The sequence below is a fragment of the Dasypus novemcinctus genome, chromosome 11 (assembly GCF_030445035.2).
Source record: "Dasypus novemcinctus isolate mDasNov1 chromosome 11, mDasNov1.1.hap2, whole genome shotgun sequence".
Taxonomy (NCBI): domain Eukaryota; kingdom Metazoa; phylum Chordata; class Mammalia; order Cingulata; family Dasypodidae; genus Dasypus; species Dasypus novemcinctus.
The window spans coordinates 85,128,507-85,147,525 of NC_080683.1; the positions used below are offsets into that span (position 1 = coordinate 85,128,507).

The 19,019-nt window shown below is 41.2% G+C and overlaps 1 protein-coding gene across 4 annotated transcripts in view; it reads left to right on the forward strand.

Moving 5' to 3' along the window:
- Positions 1 to 19,019, forward strand: part of LOC101426333 (uncharacterized) — a 166,541-nt gene that overhangs the window by 63,187 nt on the left and 84,335 nt on the right. For all 4 annotated transcript variants that reach the window (XM_058307234.2, XM_012528997.4, XM_058307236.2 and 1 more), the window contains 2 exons: positions 12,898 to 13,090; positions 15,135 to 15,262. In XM_058307234.2, the coding sequence (XP_058163217.1) occupies positions 12,898 to 13,090; positions 15,135 to 15,262 (321 nt within the window). The remainder of the gene's footprint in view (positions 1 to 12,897; positions 13,091 to 15,134; positions 15,263 to 19,019) is intronic.

Genomic DNA, 19,019 nt, shown 5'->3' on the forward strand with positions numbered 1-19,019 from the left:
GAAACCACCACCTACTTCAAGGTCTTGAAGAGGTTTCCATACGTTTTCTTCTAGTAGTTTTATGGTCCTGACTTTTATATTTAGGTCTTTGATCCATTTTTAGTTGATTCTTGTATAGGGAGTGAGGAAGGCATCCTCTTTCATTCTTTTGTTTATAGATATCCAGTTGTCCCAGCACCATTTTTTGAAGACTGTTTTGTCCCATTAACATTGATTTGGTAGGTTTGTCAAAAACCAGCTCACTGTATAGGTGAAGGTTTATTTCTGGGTTCTAATTCTGTTCCATTGATTGATGTGTCTATCTTTATGCCAGTACCATGCTGTTTTGACCACTGTACCTTTTTAATATGCTTCAAGGTCAGGCAGTGAAATTCCTCCTATGTAGCTCTTCCTTTCTGGAATGCTTTTGGCTATTCGGGTGCACTTTCCCTTCCAAGTGAATTTGGTATTGCCTTTTCTAATTCTGTAAAGTAAGCTGTTGGGATTTTGGTATTGCATTGAATCTATAAATCAGTTGGGTAAAATTGACAACTTCACAATATTTATTCTTCCAATCCATGAACACAGAATGTCTTTCCATTTGTTTAGGTCTTTTAAAAATTCTTTTAGTCTTATTTTGTAGTTTTCTGCATATAGGTCCTGTACTTCTTTGGCTAAATTAATTCCTAGGTATTTGAGTCTTTTTGTTGCTATTGAAAAAGGAATTTTTCCCCTGATTTCCCCCTCAGATTGTTCAATACCAGTATACAAAAACATTACCGATTTTTGCATGTTGATCTTGTATCCTGCCGCTTTGCTGAACTCATTTATTAGCTCAAGTAGCTTTGTCATGATACTTCAGAATTTTCTAAGTACAGGATCATGTCATCTGCAAACAGTGAGAGTTTTATTTCCTCTTTTCCTATTTGGATGCCTTTAAATTTTTTTTTCTTGTCTAATTGCCCTAGCAATTAGAACTTCTAGTACAATATTGAGTAACAATGGTGATAGTGGTCATCCTTGTTTTGTTCCCGATCTTAGAGGGAAAGCTTTTAACCTTTCCCCATTGGATATGTGTTGGCTGTGGGTTTTTCATATATGTTTTTTATCATATTTAGGATTTTCCCTTCTATTCCTATCTTTTGAAGTGTTTTTATCAGAAAAAGAATGCTGGATTTTGTTGAATGCCTTTTCTGCGTAGATTGAGGTGATCATGTGTTTTTTTTTTCCTTCAGTTTGTTAATGTGGCGTATTACATTGATTGATTTTCTTATGTTGAACCAGACTTGCATGCCAGGAATAAATCCCACTTGGTTGTTATGTATAAGTCTTTTGACATGCTGTTGAATTTGATATGCAACTATTTTGTTGAGAATTTTTGCATTGGTCTGTAATTTTCTTTTCTTATAGGATCTTTATCTGGCTTTGGTATTAGGGTGATGTTGGCTTCATATATTATTTTGGGTAATTTTCCCTTCTCTTCCATTTTTGGAAGAGTTTAAACAGGATTGGTATTAATTGTTTTCAAAATGCTTAGTAGAATTCACCTGTGAAATCATCTGGTCCTGGACATTTCTTTGCTGACATTTCTTTTGATGATGGATTCAATCTCCTTAAATGTGATTGGTTTGTTAAGTTATTGTATTTCTTGTAGCGTCACTGTAGGCTGGTTGGGCATTTCTAGGAATTTATCTGTTTCATCTGGGTTGTCCAATTTGTTGGCATACAGTTTCTCATAATATCCTCTTATGATTCTTTTCATTTCTATGGGGTCAGTTGTAACTTACTCCCTTTCATTTCTGATTTTACTTATTTGCATCTTCTCTGGTTTTTCTTTGTTAGTCTAGCTAGGGATTTGTCAATTTTATTAATCTTCTCAAAGAACAAGGTTTTGGTTTTGTTGATTTTCTCTATTGTTTTTTGTTTTTGTTCTCAGTTTCATTTATTTATGCTCTAATCTTTATTATTTCTTTCCTTTTGCTTGCTTTGGGATTGGTTTGCTGTTCTTTTTATAGTTTCTCTAGTTGTTCTGTTAAATCTTTGAGTTTAGCTCTTTCTTCTTTTTTAATCTAGGTATTTAGGGCTATAAATTTCCCTCTCAAGACTGCCTTCACTGTAATCCCATAAGTTTTGATAAGTTGTGTTCTTGTTTTCATTTTTATCAATATATATATTGATTTCACTTGCAATTTCTTCTTTGACCCAATGATTATTTAGGAGTGATATACTTTTTTTCCTGTCTATTACTGATTTCCAGTTTTCATTCCATTATGATCAGAGAAGGTGCTTTGTATAATTTCAATCTTTTTATATTTTTTGAGAGCTACATTGTGCCCTAACATGTGGTCTAACCAGGAAGTCTATCCTGGAGAAAGATCCATGGGCACTTGAGAAGAATGTATAATCTGCTGAGTTTGGATGCAGTGTTCTACATATGTCTGTTAGGTCTAACTCGTTTATCATATTGTGCAAGTTCTCTGTTTCCTTGTTGATCTTCTGTCTAGTTGTTCTATCCAACAATTATCGTAGAGATGTCTATTTCTCCCTTCAGTTTTGCCAGATTTTGTCTCATGTATTTTGGAGCACCCTGGTTAGGTGCATAGATACTTATGACTGTTATGTCTTCCTGGTGGATTTCCCTTTTATTAATATATAATAGCCTTATGTATCTCTTATAACTGTTTTGCATTTAAAGTCTGTTTTGTCTGATATTTGTATAGTTGCCCCTGCTCTTTTCTGATTACTAGTCACATAGAGTATCTTTTTCCATCCTTTCACTTTCAGCCGGTTTGTATCCCTGGGCCTAAGTTGAGTTTCTTGTAAGCAGCATATGGATGGCTCATGTTTTTTTATCCATTCTGTCAGCCTGTAACTTTTTATTGGGGAGTTTAATCCATTCACATTCAATGATATTACTGTAAATGCACTATTTACTTCCTCCATTTTATTCTTTGGTTTTCATATGTCATATCTTATTTTTGTCTTTTAACTCTTTTGGTTATCCTTTCTGCTATCTGTGTCCATTCACTGTATGTTCTTCTGGGTCTGTTCGCATTCTTGTCAGCAGCACCAGGAATCTGTGTCCTTTTTTTTCCTTTTTTTCATTATCACCACCCCCAACAAGGTGTCTTTTAAAACTTTTTTCCAATTTCCCCTCCTCCAGAGAAATGTTAATGCCAAGGATATACCATATATCTGTTTGTGTACATTGTGTATATCTGTGGTATATACATAAAAAGAATAAGAGTGGTTTTTTTGCTATCCAAGAACCACTTTCCACCATGAATATTATCACCCCTATGGAGAATGCATGTATTAGGCTGTGGTGACATGAGATCAGAACTTAGGAAAATAATACACAAGATTTCTGACTATTATATGTTAAAAGTACAGATAGGGATTATAAAATCATAGACTTAAATCTATGTAGCAAAATATACGAAAAAAACACTCATCCATTTGTTCACTTTTATTTAACAGATATATTCTAAGCACCTACTATGTGTTAGACCCTGTGCTAAGCAAAAGGTATACAATGCTGAATAAAATAGATATGCTCTTTACCCTCACAGTACTTACAATCCAGTGGTGAGACAAATATTGGTCAATAATGACACAAATAAATGTAAAACAGCAATTGCAGTGAGTGCTTCAAAAGAGAGATAATTGGTGAAGAGGAAGGCATGATGATTAAGCTGAGATAGGAAGATGAGGCCTTAACTAGGCAAAGAGAGGGAGACCATTCCAGAGAGAGAGCAGCGTGTGCAAAGGACTTGTGGCCAGAGGGAGCATAGAACCCACAAGGAACCAAAAGAAGACATGAACACAGCAATCTAAGCAGAAAGTAATGCAAAGTGGAACTAGCCCAGGGTTTCTCAATCACAGCACTACTGGCAATTGCAGTCTGAGAGCTCTTTGTTGTCTGGGCTGTCTTGTACATTATAGGATGTTTAGCAGCATCTCTGGTCTCTACGCACTAGATGCCAGTTATTATGTCCTCTGGGGGAGGTACAGGGTTGAGGGAATCACTCTCCTTTGATAATCACTGCCCTAGAGAGACAGACAGGGGCCAGATCATGTAGGCCTTTTTAAGGAATTTTGCTTTTATTTTGTGAGCAATGGGAAGGCTTTTAAGGGAATTAAGAGAAGGGAGCATTATAAAATCAGAACTGCATTTCTAAAAGATTCTCTGCCAGCAGTGAGGAAAATGAATAGGAGGGAAAGGCAAGTCCAAGCCAGAGAGGACATGGATAGACCAGTTAAGAGACTAGACCAGTTTTGCAGCTCCCAGTCTAGCCCGAATGAAAGACAATTATAGCTTACACTAGGGTGGTAGGTGGTGAAGATGGAAAGAAGTGGATGGATTTGAGAGAAAGGAAATAAACTCAATAGGACTTGGAGATGGATTGGACATGTGGGGTGAGACAAAGGGGAAGGTCAAGAATGATTAATGCTAGAGGAAGTGGACAGGTGGTGGTGCTATTTACTAAAACTGGGAAGCTGGAGATAGATTAGGTTTGTGGGAGTTCACATGATTTGAAAATGTTAAACTTGAGGAGTCTTTGAGACCTCCAGGAAGAGATGTCAAATAGGTCATTGGATAAATGGGTCTGGAGGTCAAGAAGGTCTGGAATGGAGATACACGTCTGAGCTGGTGGCCTAAAGATGGTCATCTCAGCTGTGAACGTGTATGCGAGCTCCTGGGGAAAGAATGTAGGAAGAAAACATGAGGTCTTAGGACTGGGGTTTGAGTGTTGTCATCTTTTAATGGAATGACTGGGAAAAATGTACCTGAAGTCATCAGAGAAGGGCTGGCTATAAAGTTAGGTAGGATCAAGGAGAGTGTGGAGTCCCAGAAATCCTGAGAAGACTATGAATCAAAAAGCAGGATGTACTAAACTTGGTCAGATACTACTGCTAGATTAGGTAAGTTGACTACAAAAGTCTGTTAGATATAGAGGAAATGCCTTTGGTGGTCTTAGCAAAATTGGTCTTGGTGGCTTGGTGGAGCCAAGGACCAGATGGGAATGAGTTGAGGAGTGAGTAGGAAGAGAGGAAATGGAGACAGTGAGTATAGATAGCTTTGGGATGTTCCACCATGGAAGAGGAGAGAGAGAGGGTGAGACCTGGGGCAAGGTGTGAGGATGTTTTCAAACCAGAGGGACATGGAGCATGTTTCAGTTTAATTGGGAAGTATCCAGTTGAGAGGAGAAGTGATCCTTTCTGAGAAAGGGAATGAGATCCAAAGCATGGAGAGGCTATGGCTTTAGTGGAGGGAAGCAGCAGCAGCATCCTCCACCTTGCAGGAAGAGAAGAGGCAGAGAGGCAGAAGCTAGAGGTATTCTGCTGGGAGTGAGGGGAGCCTGGATGGGGAAAGGAGTGGCTTCAGGAGCTTGAGGAGAGTGGAAAAGATTGAAATTAAGAAAATTCTTATTAGAATAATAATTCTTAGGCAGCAACAGGTCCTTGGCCATCTAAGAAAAACAAAATTATGAATTGGAATACTCTATTAGGACAGGAGGCTGTGCTGATGCACTTAGGAAGTATTTATATATACCACATTAATGCAAGGTGTTAATAATAGGGTGGTGTATTAGTCAGGGTTCTCTAGGGAAACAAAACCAACTAGAGATATCTGTAAATAGTATGAGATTTTATAAAATTCTCTCACACGACAGTGGGGATGCACAAGTCCAAATTTCACAGGGCAGGCTGCAAACCAGGGACTCTGATGAAGGTCCTTGAAGACTTCCCAGGAGGTGGTGGCTGTCCAAAATAGAGCTGGGAATTCTCTCTGAATGCTCAAATCACTTCCTTTTTTAAGGCCTTCAACTGATTGGATGAGACAGCACTCATTGCTGACAGCAATCTCATTGGTTGACTGTGGATATAATCAGTCATCTGGGCAATCAAATAACTAATGATTAAAGTCCATTAATGGAAGCAGATGTGGCTCAACTGATAGAGCATCCATCTACCATATGGAGGGTCCAGGGTTCGATCCCCACAGCCTCCTGACCCATGTGGTGACCTGGCCCCCGCGCAGTGTGGCCATGCACAAGGAGTGCCATGCTATGCAGGGGTGCCCCTGCGCAGGGGTGCCCCACACACAAGGTGTGCACCCCTTAAGGAGAGCCACCCCGTGTGGAAAAAGTACAGCTCACCCAGGAGTGGCGCTGCACACATGGAGAGCTGACATGGCAAGACGACACAACAAAAAAGAGATGCAGATTCCCAGTGCCGCCTGATAATACAAGTGGATGCAGAAGAACACACAGTGAATGGACACAGAGCAGACAATGGGGGGGAAGGCGAGAGGAATTTTTAAAAAAAATGCTATGGATCAAAATACCATATGCTAAAAAATAATAATAAATAAAGTCCATTAAATGTCTTGTATCAAAGGTAGCCCTATGCTAGCTTGATCAAACAACTGGGCACCATTACCTGGCCAAGTTGATACATGACCCTAACCATCACAGTCTATCTTTTGTCAACTTGGCAGCCATATACATTACCTTAAACCATACTTCTTAGTTTATAAATAAAAACAATAACAAATATATAGATATATATATATATACGCACACACACATATGTGTTTTTCCACCTAACAATATTCAACTGTCCTGTATACAACTGGAAATGTACTAATTCCCTCCAGAATAGGATGCAAGTCCTTGGATAATATTAACTCTTAAACTTGACATCCTTAAATACTGTGACATGAAACTAATACAACTTATGTCATTTACTAAAGGAAAGAGTGAAGAAAACAAAGATATTATTTTTAGGTACATATACAATCACACTCATAACAAAGCAAGGAAAACCATTACAGTCTTGTTTCTGTAACTGTTCACATGGTCGAAGTTTGGATTTATCACTAGCTTCTTCCACTACCCTATTCCATGTTCTCTTTATCCTCAGCAAGCACCTCAGCTGGCTGTGGTTCTTTGCCTGGTGGGGTGACCCAAACTTTCATTTCTGGACATTCTGGGCCATTGTTAGTCCTGCTGGGGTTAGATAGTTGCAATTTTCCATTGACTTTAATCACAAGGCATGGTACTACTAAGGGATGCCCTAGAGGATCTCCTGTATTCCAGGCAAATTCTTCTTTACCTCCAATATGTAGTTACAGTCCTATTTCCCCTTGATAGTCAGGATCAATCACCCCAGTCAGTACAGTAATTCCCTTCTTTGCCTGTTGATTCAGAAGCAGGAGAACCCCAAAGTGCCCAGGTGGTAATCTTAACTTCCAGTTCAATGGAATCATTGTTGGTTCCCTGGTGGCAGCACTCCTTTTGGAACTAAGGCCTGTAGACCAGCAGAGCTTAAGGTTGGAGGGACAGCAAGCAAAAATTTTCCTAGTGGATCACTGGGGGTAATAATGAGTGGTGCCACTCCCATTTCCATCCCTTGATTCCTGGACCCCTGAATCCTGGCTATGTGAGAAACAGCACCAAAGAATGGAGACAGATCTAAAGCATACACAACCTCCTGCAGAGTATTGCCCCAGCCCTGTAAGGTATTGCCACCTAGTTGCTGCTGTATTTGAGTCTTCAAAAGGTCTTTCCATGGTTCTATCAATCCAGCTGCTTCAGAATGATAGGGAACATGGTAAGACCAGTGCATTCCATGAGCATGTGCCCATTGCCACATGTCATTTGCTGTGAAGTGGTGTCCTAGATTAGAAGCAATGCTGTGTGGAATGCCAGGGCTGTGGATAAGACATTTGGTAAGTCCACACACAGATAGTAGTTTTGGAAGAAGCATTGAGTGCAAGGAAGGTAAGTCCATATCTGGAGTATTTATCTATTCCAATTAGAACAAATTGCTGACCTTTCCATGATGGAAGTGGTCCTATGTAATCAACCTGCCACTAGGAAGCAGGCTGAACACCTTGGGGAATGGTGTCATATTGGGTGTTGAGTGTGGGTCTCTGCTGCTGGCAGATTGGGCATTCAGCAGTGGCTGTAGACAAGTCAGCCTTAGTGAGGGGAAGTCCAAGTTGCTGAGCCCATGCATAACCTCCATCCCTACCACCATGGGCACTTTGTTCATGAGCCTATTGGGCAATGACAGGAGTAGCTGGGCAAAGAGGCTAAGGGCTAGTCATATCATTTATTCACATGATAATTTAAATCTTCCTCTCTTAAAGTCACCCTCTGGTGAGCATTCATGTGGGAAATAATTACTTTCATGTTTTTTGTCCACTCAGAAAGGTCTATTTATATATCTCTTCCCCAGACCTCTTTGTTACCAATTTTTCAATCATATTTCTTCCAAGTTCCTGACTATCCAGCAAAACCATTGGCAACAGTCCATCAATCAGTGTACAAATGCCCCTCTGGCCATTTCTTCTTCCAAGCAAAATGAACAACCATGTGCACTGCTCAAAGTTCTGTACCCTGGGAAGATTTGCCCTCACCACTGTCCTTCAGAGACATTCCAGAAAGGGGGTGCAGTGCTGCAGCTGTCCACTTTCAGGTGGTACCTGCATATCGTGCAGAACCATCTGAATCCAGGCCTGAGTTTTCTCCTTCTCAGTCAACTGATTGTAGGAAATTCCCCAAGAGGCCATAGCTGTCGGTTGGGAAAGAGAAGGTAACGTAACAGGAGTGATGACCATGGGCATTTGGGCCACTTCTCATGTACCTAACTTTGACTTAAGGACCCACTTGAGCCCAATTCATATATACTACTTCCACTTTATGATGGAGTGCTGCTGTGCATGCCCAACTTTATGGTTTGGTGAGTCAGACAATACCCACTCCTGATAGGCAACTCAGTTCTCCTGGCAAATTGGTGACCCATGGTAAGTGTTCAGTCTCTATTAAGGCCCAGTAGCAAGCCTAAAGCTGTTTCTCAAAAGGAGAGTAGTTATCTGCAGAGGATGGCAGGGCTTTGCTCCAAAATCCTAAGGGTCTGTGTTGTGATTCTCCTACAGGGGCCTGCCTAAGACTCCAGATGGCATTTCTATTTCCCACTGACATTTTCAGCACCATTCAATCTGCTGGATCATAAGGCCCAAGTGGCAGTGCAGCTTGCACAGCAGCCTGGACCTGTCACATAGCCTCCTTTTGTTCCCCATTCAATACTAGCAGCCTTTCTGGTCACTTGATAAATGGGCTGGAGTAGCATACCGAAATGAGGAATGTGTTATCTCCAAAATCTGAAGAGTCCAACTAAGTGTTGTGTCTCTTTTTAGGTTGTAGGAGGGGCCAGATGCAACAGCTTATCTTTCACTTTAGAAGGGATATCTTGACATGCCCCACACCACTGGACATGTAGAAATTTCACCAAAGTGGAAGGTCCCTGTATTTTTGTTGGATTTATCTCCCATCCTCTCTCATGTAAATACCTTACCAATAAATCTAGAGTCATTGCTACTTCTTGCTCACTAGGTCCAATTAACACGGTATCACCAATAAACTGGACCAGTGTGATGTCTTATGGGAGGGAGAGATGATCAAGCTCCCTGCAGACAATATTATGAAATAAGGCTGGAGAATTGATAAGCCCCTGAGGCCAGACAGTGAAGGTATGTTATTGGACTTGCCAGCTAAAAGCAAACTGTTTCTGGTGATCCTTAAAATGGCAATTAGAAAAAAGCATTTGCCAGATCAATAGCTGCATACCAGGTACCAGGGTATGTGTTGATTTGCTCAAGCAATGATGCCACATCTGGGACAGTGGCTGTGATTGGAGTTACCACCTGGTTAAGTTTATGAGAATCTATGGTCATCCTCCAAGATCCACCTGTTTTCTTTTGGTTTTTTTTTTGTTTGTTTGTTTGTTTTTGTTTTTTTTTGTTTTTATTTTTATTTTTTTATTTTTATTGACTTTGTAATAATATTACATTAAAAATATATATGTGAGGTCCCATTCAACCCCACCCCCCCACCCCCCCTCTCCCCCCCCAACAACACTCGTTCCCATCATCATGACACATCCATTGGATTTGGTAAATACATCTTTGGGCACCTCTGCACCTCATAGACAATGGTCCGCATCATGGCCCATACTCTCCTCCATTCCATCCAGTGGGCCCTGTGAGGATCCACGATGTCCGGTGATCACCCCCGAGGCGCCATCCAGGGCAGCTCCATGTCCCAAATACGCCCCCACCTCTCATCTCTTCCTGCCCTTCCCCATACCCATCGTCCACCATGTCCACTTTTCCCAATCCAATGCCACCTCTTCTATGTGGACATTGGATTGGTTGTGTCCATTGCACCTCTATGTCAAGAGGAGGCTCAGATTCCACATGGATGCTGGCTGCCATCCTCCCATTTTCAGTTGTAATCACTCTAGGCTCCATGACCACCTGTTTTCTTCACAGGCCAAATAGGAGAGTTGAATGGGGATGTGGTAGGAATCACCACCCCTGCATCCTTCAAATCCTTGATGGTGGCATTGACCTCTGCAATCCCTCCAGGAAACCAATATTGCTTTTGATTTACTATTTTTCTAGGTAGGGGCAGTTCCAGTGGCTTCCACTTGGTCTTTCCTACCATAATAGCTCTCACTATACAAGTCAGAGATCCAATGTGGAGATTCTGCCAGTTACTAAGTATGTCTATTCCAATTATGCATTTTGGAACTGGGGAAATAACCACCAAATGGGTCTGGGGACCCACCGGACCCACTGTGATTTGGACCTGAGCTAAAACACCATCAATTACCTGACCATCATAAGCCCCTACTCTAATTGGTGGACGACAATAAAATTTTGGGTCTCCTGAAATAATGTCACTTCTGAGCCAATGTCTAATAATCCCCAAAATGTCTGATCATTTCATTTTCCTCAGTGCACAGTTACTCTGGTAAAAGGCCATAGGTCTCTTTAGGGAAAGCTGGAAAGAAGATTACCAGTATAAATTTTTGGCAGTGTAATAGAATCCTTCCCCAAGGGAACCTGGTCTTCTCCTCATTCAAGGGGCTCTGGGTCTGTAAACTGTCTCACGTCTGGGAATTGATTAAGGGAATGTGATTCTCTGTGTCTGTAGTTCAAGTTAAGGTTTTGTTCACTTGACCTAGAATTCTTCTCTTACACAGATCAAGTAGGAATTTAGTAGACTGCCCATGAATTTCACTTATAGGTACCCCATGATCTATTAGCTCTATGGGACTCAGACTCTTTTCTTTGCTGCCTTGAGTGTGCCTTTCATTGCAGAAGCCAAGCCCCCTTGACTTTGGTGATTAACTGCTGATACTTGGCTTCTACCATCCTGAGATCCCATGATCCCCATAATGTTTAACTGTTCTAGTTCCATGACAGCAGTTTCCACAGTAGTATCTGGACTACAGAGAAAAGCAACCACAGTGCTCTTCAGAGAAGATGGAGTTAGTCTTACAAATTTATTCCTCACAATCCTGGTTAAAGGTGTGTCGCCTGGAAATTCCTGGGGTGGTTGGGCAGGTCTTAAATGGTAAATCCATTCTAGCATCCCAGTCTCTCTAAGATTTTGAATTCCCACTTCTACTGTATACTGGGTAAATGAGGAGTCTTTGTTACCAGATTTTATCTAGGTTCTTTGACTATGCTGCAGAAATGAATTTCAAAAGCATGTCAGGTGAGTTAGGTCAGTAATTTATTCAGATAGGAAGGGAAGAGAAATGGGAGAAAATAACAGATCAGGGGTCCCAGGGAGAGAGGAAGGGGTTGAAAAGTGATAAAGCAGGCTGGTTTACAGACTACGATTCCCCATTTTAGGTTATAACTCCCCAGGTTTACTTGCATGGCCACATGGCAGAGGAAAAATAGCGAGAGTGGTACAATGCACAGAGGGCAGGACGGGTCCACAGGTGAGAAGTCATGGGAGAGAGCTTACTCAGGCCTAACGCTGCTTTTTGAACTGTAAATTATCCCACCCCTTTGCTAATGGAAGGGGAGAAGTTCCAGCTGATCGCCGTTTGATTGCTTATTTCTCCCATCAGTCTCCCAGGAGGGCCCAAAGATAAAGTCCTTGAGGAATATCTGGGACTTCTCCTGGCTTCTGGAGGAAGTCTTCTGAGTGGCAGAATCTTGGGGAGGGTCTTCCAGCAGCCATCTTGGGGTTATTGATGTCCACGTGGACCCTCTGCCAGGTTCCAGATCCATCTTTTAATTCCCTATCTTACTAGCTGGCTTCATCTTGACCTCAGACATTGTCAGCCATCTTTTGGTCCATGCTTCAGTCAGCAACTGGAACAAACTGTTAGAGCCCTTTCTAACCTCTCAAGCCGTGGCGTTGAATCCAGTATTTCTACTTAGTGGGCCCATATCAATTAATTCAGCCTGATCCAACTTTATATTACTTCCATTATCCCATACCCTTACTATCCATTCCTACACATATTCCCCTGATTTCTGTCTATATAAATTGGAAAAGTCATGCAGTTCTTTTAGAATATACATACTTCCTCAAGGGTCACACTTTGTACTTCACCTTTGGGGGCTTGTTGTGATTTTAGTCTAGTAATAGGTCTGGAAGAGAAGAAGGAGGTTGGGGTAGATAAAGGGAAGGATTAGAAATGTCTTGCAAGCTCAGGGCATTCCTTTGCATTTTCTTCTGATGAGACATGATTAATCTCTTCAGGCAGGGGTTGGATGGCAGACTCCTCAGGGCAGGGTGATGGTTAGGCGGTGTAAACTGGAGTTTGGTGGGTACTGCCTCAGGGCTGGGAGGAGGTCTGGACTCCCTGGGGCAGGCTGGGGACTGGCTGAAGCTTGACAAACTAATCAGCTAGTTATCTACCTCGGGAACCCCCACTCCCCCAACTTTCTTTTTGAATAAATTTTTTCTGCCTACAAATTTTTATACATTCAGAATGTCTCCAGTTCCAGGTGACAGCTTTGCTTGGTCCATTTGGGCTGGCAAAATATAGCTCTCCCTTTTCCAGTAACTTTTGAGTTTGGCTTTCTTTCCTCAGGTCCATGGTGTCCAATTCATGGAGTTCTCAGAAGTGGAGAACCAGGAGGACTACTACAGCACAGAAGCGGGCTACATCCACACCCAGGACCAGCAAGGAGCGTATGTGATGTATGAGGAAGCCCTGAGGGATCTGGAGGAACTAGAGATGGAACGGCTGCTTGTGGCTAGCCATTACATTCAGAAAGAAAAAAGTAAGGACTGGGAATTTTAAAGACTAAACAAACAAAAACCACTAAGGGCTTGATTTACCCCTACCCCAACATATAAAAGCATTTTCAATAGTATCTGAAAATTCAACAAACATGACACCTTCTCTCCCCCCATGCTTAAAAAAGTATATGGTTCTGTTCCTAGTTCAGTCCCTCTTCTGTTGGGAACTATGACTACTCCTTCAGGAGTGGTTGTACTCTTGTTGTTTAGACTCTTCCTGTTGCCCAGTGGCATTTCTGCACCATCCATTAAGTGCAGAGATTGTGGTGCAGGGCCCTAGAAAGTATGAAAGAGAAATTAATGGTTTTCTTTCCTAAGTGACAAAACAGTTGCTTGAGGAAACCACATTTAGAAGCAGAGGCATACCTCCTGGAGTCCTAATGGGAAACCACCAGTATGCAAGAATATCTGGCTAGGAAAATGTCAGGTAAGATCCAGAGAAAGAAATAATTACTCAGGGCAATCAAGTAATTCATAATCTGTATCCCTCTTCCTTTTTAGAAATAGGTGAGGAATACTACTGCTTTTGGAAAAACTTGAAAACCTTAGCATTACATTTGGAAAGAGTTTAGAGTTTCTTGACACACTGATTGCAGCACTTATGGGAAATAAATGCAAAGGTTTGCACTATTTTGTAATATATGTAGACCTGAAATTAATATTCTTATTCATATTGTTATAAAATGCTGCTCAAAGAATGTTTATTTGATAGTTAACCTTCATACTTAATATCAGATTGAACTCTTTGTCCTATCTTTGCCAAAAATCACTGGTGTCTGAATCTTGGGGAGCAGAAATGGCTTCCAACATTCTAGGGTATTTAATTTTACTTCTTGCTTTTTTTTATCTTTACTGGTTATCCTACATATGAATGCTTGATTTTTGTTGATGATAATTTACAATGCTGTACAACTGTTTCTAGCTCCTAAGAATTTAATTTCATTAAAACACTCAGTCAGTAGTTATTTAGCTATGTGAGCATCTTTTCATTTGAGCTAGTAAGGCTGTAGTGATCTATTGTGAAACAATTTCCTAAATGCTGCTAAAGTACTTATTCAAAGTCTACCTCTTGTTTAGTACCCCTCATATACTTGATAATTATTAAACTCAAACTTCAGCACCTGAAAATCCTTGCCTTCTAATATTTTCTATTATTTCACTCTAAAATATACCATTTAAAGTTTAAAAAGCTTTTTTGTGATGTATATATCTTTAAAAAAATACAATTTACAAAAATGATAGGGGTGAGGAGTGGGTTATATGGGTTATATGGGAACCTCTTATGTTTTTCAACGTAATGTTCTTTTGTGATCTATTAACTTTAATTTTTTAAAAAGTGTAAAAAAAAAAGAAAGAAAGAAATGCTATAGGCAAAAAATTTAAAAAAAACGAACAGCAGAAAAATTACTGGGCCAGCCTTCCTATGTACTTCTTGCCTTACAATGCACAATAAAAAAGAAATGAGAAATTAAAAAAATTTAAAATTTAAAAAGTAAAATAAAGTAAAGTTTAAAAAGCAGTAATAATGCTAGTAGTGAAAATTAACATTTACATAGTGGGAAAAAATTTCAGCTGAATAATGGCAATGATTACCTTTATTGCTTTAAGTAAGTAATCAACATAATTAAGGAATACCTTAGGAACTTCTCTGGAGCATTTTGACTTGGCTAGCATCAACTGAAATCTCAAAATAAACCGGGTTTGTTGTTAAACCACCAGGGACCTATTTTTAGAGAAGGAGAAGTGTACGTTTTGCCTTTAAATTATAGGTTTGAGGATGTTTTAGCATAAACTGAATTTTTGTTTTATTCCTAAAAGAATCTATGAAAGTAAAATTAGAAAGTAAAAACAAAAATGTCTGCCTTAGAAGTCAACGAGTCTGAACTTAACTTCTTACTAACCCCAGATTCTGACTCGGTATTGCCATTGCCGAGATGGAGCTGACCATCTAGGGAGCGTGTGGCTAATAGGAACAGCTTCTTTGGGAGAACTGCCTCTAGCCATTCCCACCACCTTCTCTTCCAGGTCACAAGTTGCGCAGCGAGTCCTCAACTGGCCAGGACTGGGGCTGGGCCCACGCAGGTGTGGACAGATTTGCTGTGCTGTGTGATGTGTGGACTTGGGAAGCCGCTTTTCTAGAGAACAAGCGCCAGGTATTTTTGCCCTGAAGACAACACATCTGTGAAATGTTACATTCTTAAAAAACCCAATCATTTTTTGTTTGGTTGGTTTTTTAAACTCCCTGGATCTTAATAAAGTGAATAATTATTTTATTCAAATAATCTCTGCTAATTGTTAGGATGTGAGTAATAAATTGTATTTCTTTACTGTGGTCAAAATGTCAAGGATACTTTATCTTATAGGAATAATTTATTAGAGACCTGTATGACCTATATCTTATGTGTATTTTAGTGAGAACAGATGGTGAGTACATTCAGGCTCATTGTCAGTCACAGGGACAAGGCTCCCTTCCCTAAGCACAGTCTGACTGACCTTTCCTTCACCTTTGAAAGTGTATGCCACACATGGGTGGGTGAGAGCAATCGGGCGGGAGTGCCAAGTCCAGCAAGTTACTAGGGTAAGTTTAAAGCAATTAAACAGCAAGTTACTAAATAATCATCATATCCCAATAATAAATAAAATGCTGAAAGTGTACTGGTCATTATTTGTGTTCTTAGCAAGGGATTATTAACCCTTCTGATAATCGCCAAGTGTTGAGAGTTTATTTATCAAATGTTAAGTATTTACTTTGTATTAGGTACTATTCCAGATATTAGAGACTCATAGATAAATAAGACAACACGAATTCCTATCTTTAAGCGAGTTTATAGTCTTTAAAATTTGATCCACTCTCTAAGCAAATATCAGAGCGCAGTGGCTAGCAGCTTACAATAGAGGCATATATAAGGAACAATGGGGACCCCAACTGAACAAGGGATTTGCCCTGAGGAAGGCTGTCCAGAGTGGAGTAAATGCTGAGAAGTCTTCCCAGAAGAATAAATATTTAACCTGGTTACTGCAAGTTGAGTAAGAGGTCTCCTGGCAGAGAAGGAAAGGTGTTTAAGCAGAGGAAACAGTTATTAGCAATGTCAGGGAGGTGTAAATGGGGACAGCCAGTTTGGAGAACGGCAAGATTGGTAAGGCGTGGGTGCAAATGTATGGTGGGGGGTGAGTAAACATATGTTCTGGGTACAAACCGCGAAAGACCTGGCAACCCATGCTGTGTTAGAGTTTATCTCATAAGCAAGGGAGAGGCATCCGTGAGTTTCAGGAAAGGAGAAACACAATCAGAGCTTTGTTACAGCTATCTTGGGTGTCATTGGATTGCAACAGAGAGTTCCCGCGGAAAAGAAATATAGTCATTGCAAGAGTGACCTAAAGAGTTAGGAGGGGGACTGAAAGTAAGGATGTCACAGTGAGAACAGGAAGGAGGAGCAGACTTGAGAACACTGCACAGAGTTGGAAATGACAAGATTTGAAGACTGGATATGGTATCAAAGCGAGAGAGTAAAGGTCAAATTAAAGTGACTTCCTCACTGGGAAGTGGCCGTGGCTCAACTGACATAGTCCACCTACCACATGGAGGGTCCAGAGTCTGATCTCCAGGGCCTCCTGACCCGTGTGGAGCTGGCCAATGCACAGTGCTGCTGCATGCCGTGCCACACAGGGGCGCCCCCATGTAGGGGTGTCCCATAGACAAGGAGTGTGCCTCGCGATGAGAGCCGCCTCACGTGAAAAGAAGTGCAGCCCACCCAGGAGTGACCTGGGCGCCGCACACACAGAGAGCTGACGCAGCAAGATGATGCAACAAAAAAGAGACACAGTTTCCTAGTGCTGCCTGATAATGACGCAGAAGAACACACAGCGAATGGACACAGAAAGCAGACAACAGGGGAAAGGGGAGGGAAATAAATAAAATAAGTCTTTTAAAAAAAATGACTTTCTCGGGGTCAGTGGGAAGACTATTAACTGAAACAGAGTGTAAGAGAATGAGCATCTTTAGAGGGGAAGATAATAGTGAGTCTAGGACACAAGGCATTTAAGGGGAATTTGCCAAAACTAAACTGTGAATGTTTCACTGGTTTGAGACAGAGGTTTGAAGCTCAGGAGCAGGTAGAAGCTGAATGCCTAGAAATATGAGCTACAGCAATGAATCAGAATGACTGGGGAAAGCCAGAGATTTCTAAAGAAGCACAGAGAAGCAGTAGCAGAGAAAGTCAGGAGAGCAAGGAGCTGAAAGCGATGGAACCTAGGAGGACACCAGAAGCTGATGCAACAGAACCCAGGAGAGAAGGGAGAGACCAGCAGATGCCTCCACATGCCAGTCTTCCAGGAGGAAGCATTGCCTGATGGCACCTTGATTTAGACACTTTCATGGCCTCAGAACTGGAAGCTTGCAACCTAATAATTCCCCACTGTAAACGCTAACCCATTTCTGGTATATTGATTTCGGCAGCTTTTAGCAAACTAAAACAACGAGTCCTTGGGCAATACCTGCACTTATGGGGTGGGCCACGAGAGGAACAAGAAGGAGAAGCCAAAGAGACTAAAGAAGAACAAGGAAGGAATGGTGTTGTGAAAGCTAACAGGAAAGAGTTTTATTAGAAAGGCTGGTTACGAGTGTGGGGTAGAGTGAAACCTCTGAGAAACGTGAGTACTAAGCAGTACTAATGAGTCCTCATGACACAGGCAGCGGGCTCAGCCATCAGGCGGTCATGGGCAGCTTTGGAAGCCAGGTGCACTACTGTGTGATCAGAAGATGAGGAAATGGAAATGTTTTTGTTGAATTGTTTTACTGGTGGAAGCAATGGTTTCCCATTCCATCTACTCTCTGGTCTGTTACAGAGATGTAGGTCACCCTTTTTTTTTTTTTTTTAACAGCTGACTGTGCTTAAAATATGTATGGTCCTGGCTCTGAAAACCTGTTCCTCTTTTCAAAGATAACTGGTCTCTGTGAATTTGAGTCTGTAACCTTGATCTGGCCAACGAGAAACTTTCTTTGATCAACTGTAAATGAGAGATTTAGGCTCACAGTGTAGTTATTGGAAAGGTGGTACTAAATGTAAATAAAATGGGAACGGATATAACTCAAGTGGTCGAGGGCCTGTTTCCCATATTCCCAGGTTCTGTAATAGATTTTGTCTGGGTTCTTGACTAGGCTGCAGAAATAAATTTCAGGAGCACGTTGGGTTAGTCAGGTCAGTAATTTATTAAGGTAGGGAGGGAAGAGAAAAGGGAGAAAATAACAGATCATGTGTCTCAGGTAGAAAGGAAGGGGCTGAAGAGTGATAAAGTGGGCTGATTTACAGACTACAATTCCCCATTATAGATTATAAATGCCCAGGTTTTACTTGCATGTTCATCAAGGCAGGCGAAAATGGCAAGAGCAGGTTGCAGAAGGCAGAAACAGGGCAGGAACAGGCAAAAGAACAGGGCTGGTTCACTTTCCCACTTGCCTTTGAAACTGTTAATTATTCCGCCCCTTTGCTAATGGGCATGGGAGAATTCCCAGCTGTTTGCTGTTTTGATTGATTGCCCCACCTATCAATCCCCTAGGAGGGCCCAATAAGGCCTCTGGAGAATATTTGGGATTTTTCCTGGCTTCCACAGGAAATTTTGTTCTGAATTGGATTTCTCACCAGAGTCTTCCAGCAGCTATCTTGGGGTTATTGATGTCCACGTGGACTTCTTGCCAGGTTCCAGATCCATCTATTGATTCCCTATCTTACTAGCCAGCTTCAGTACCTCCTAAAAACAAAATAAACAAATGAAAACAAAACATATGAGCAGGGAGGCAGATGTGGCTCAAGCAATTGAGCTCCCACCTACCATACAGGAGGTTCCGGGTTTGGTTCCCAGTGCCTCCTGGAGAAGATGAGCAAGACAGCGAAATGGCACAACGGGCAGGCA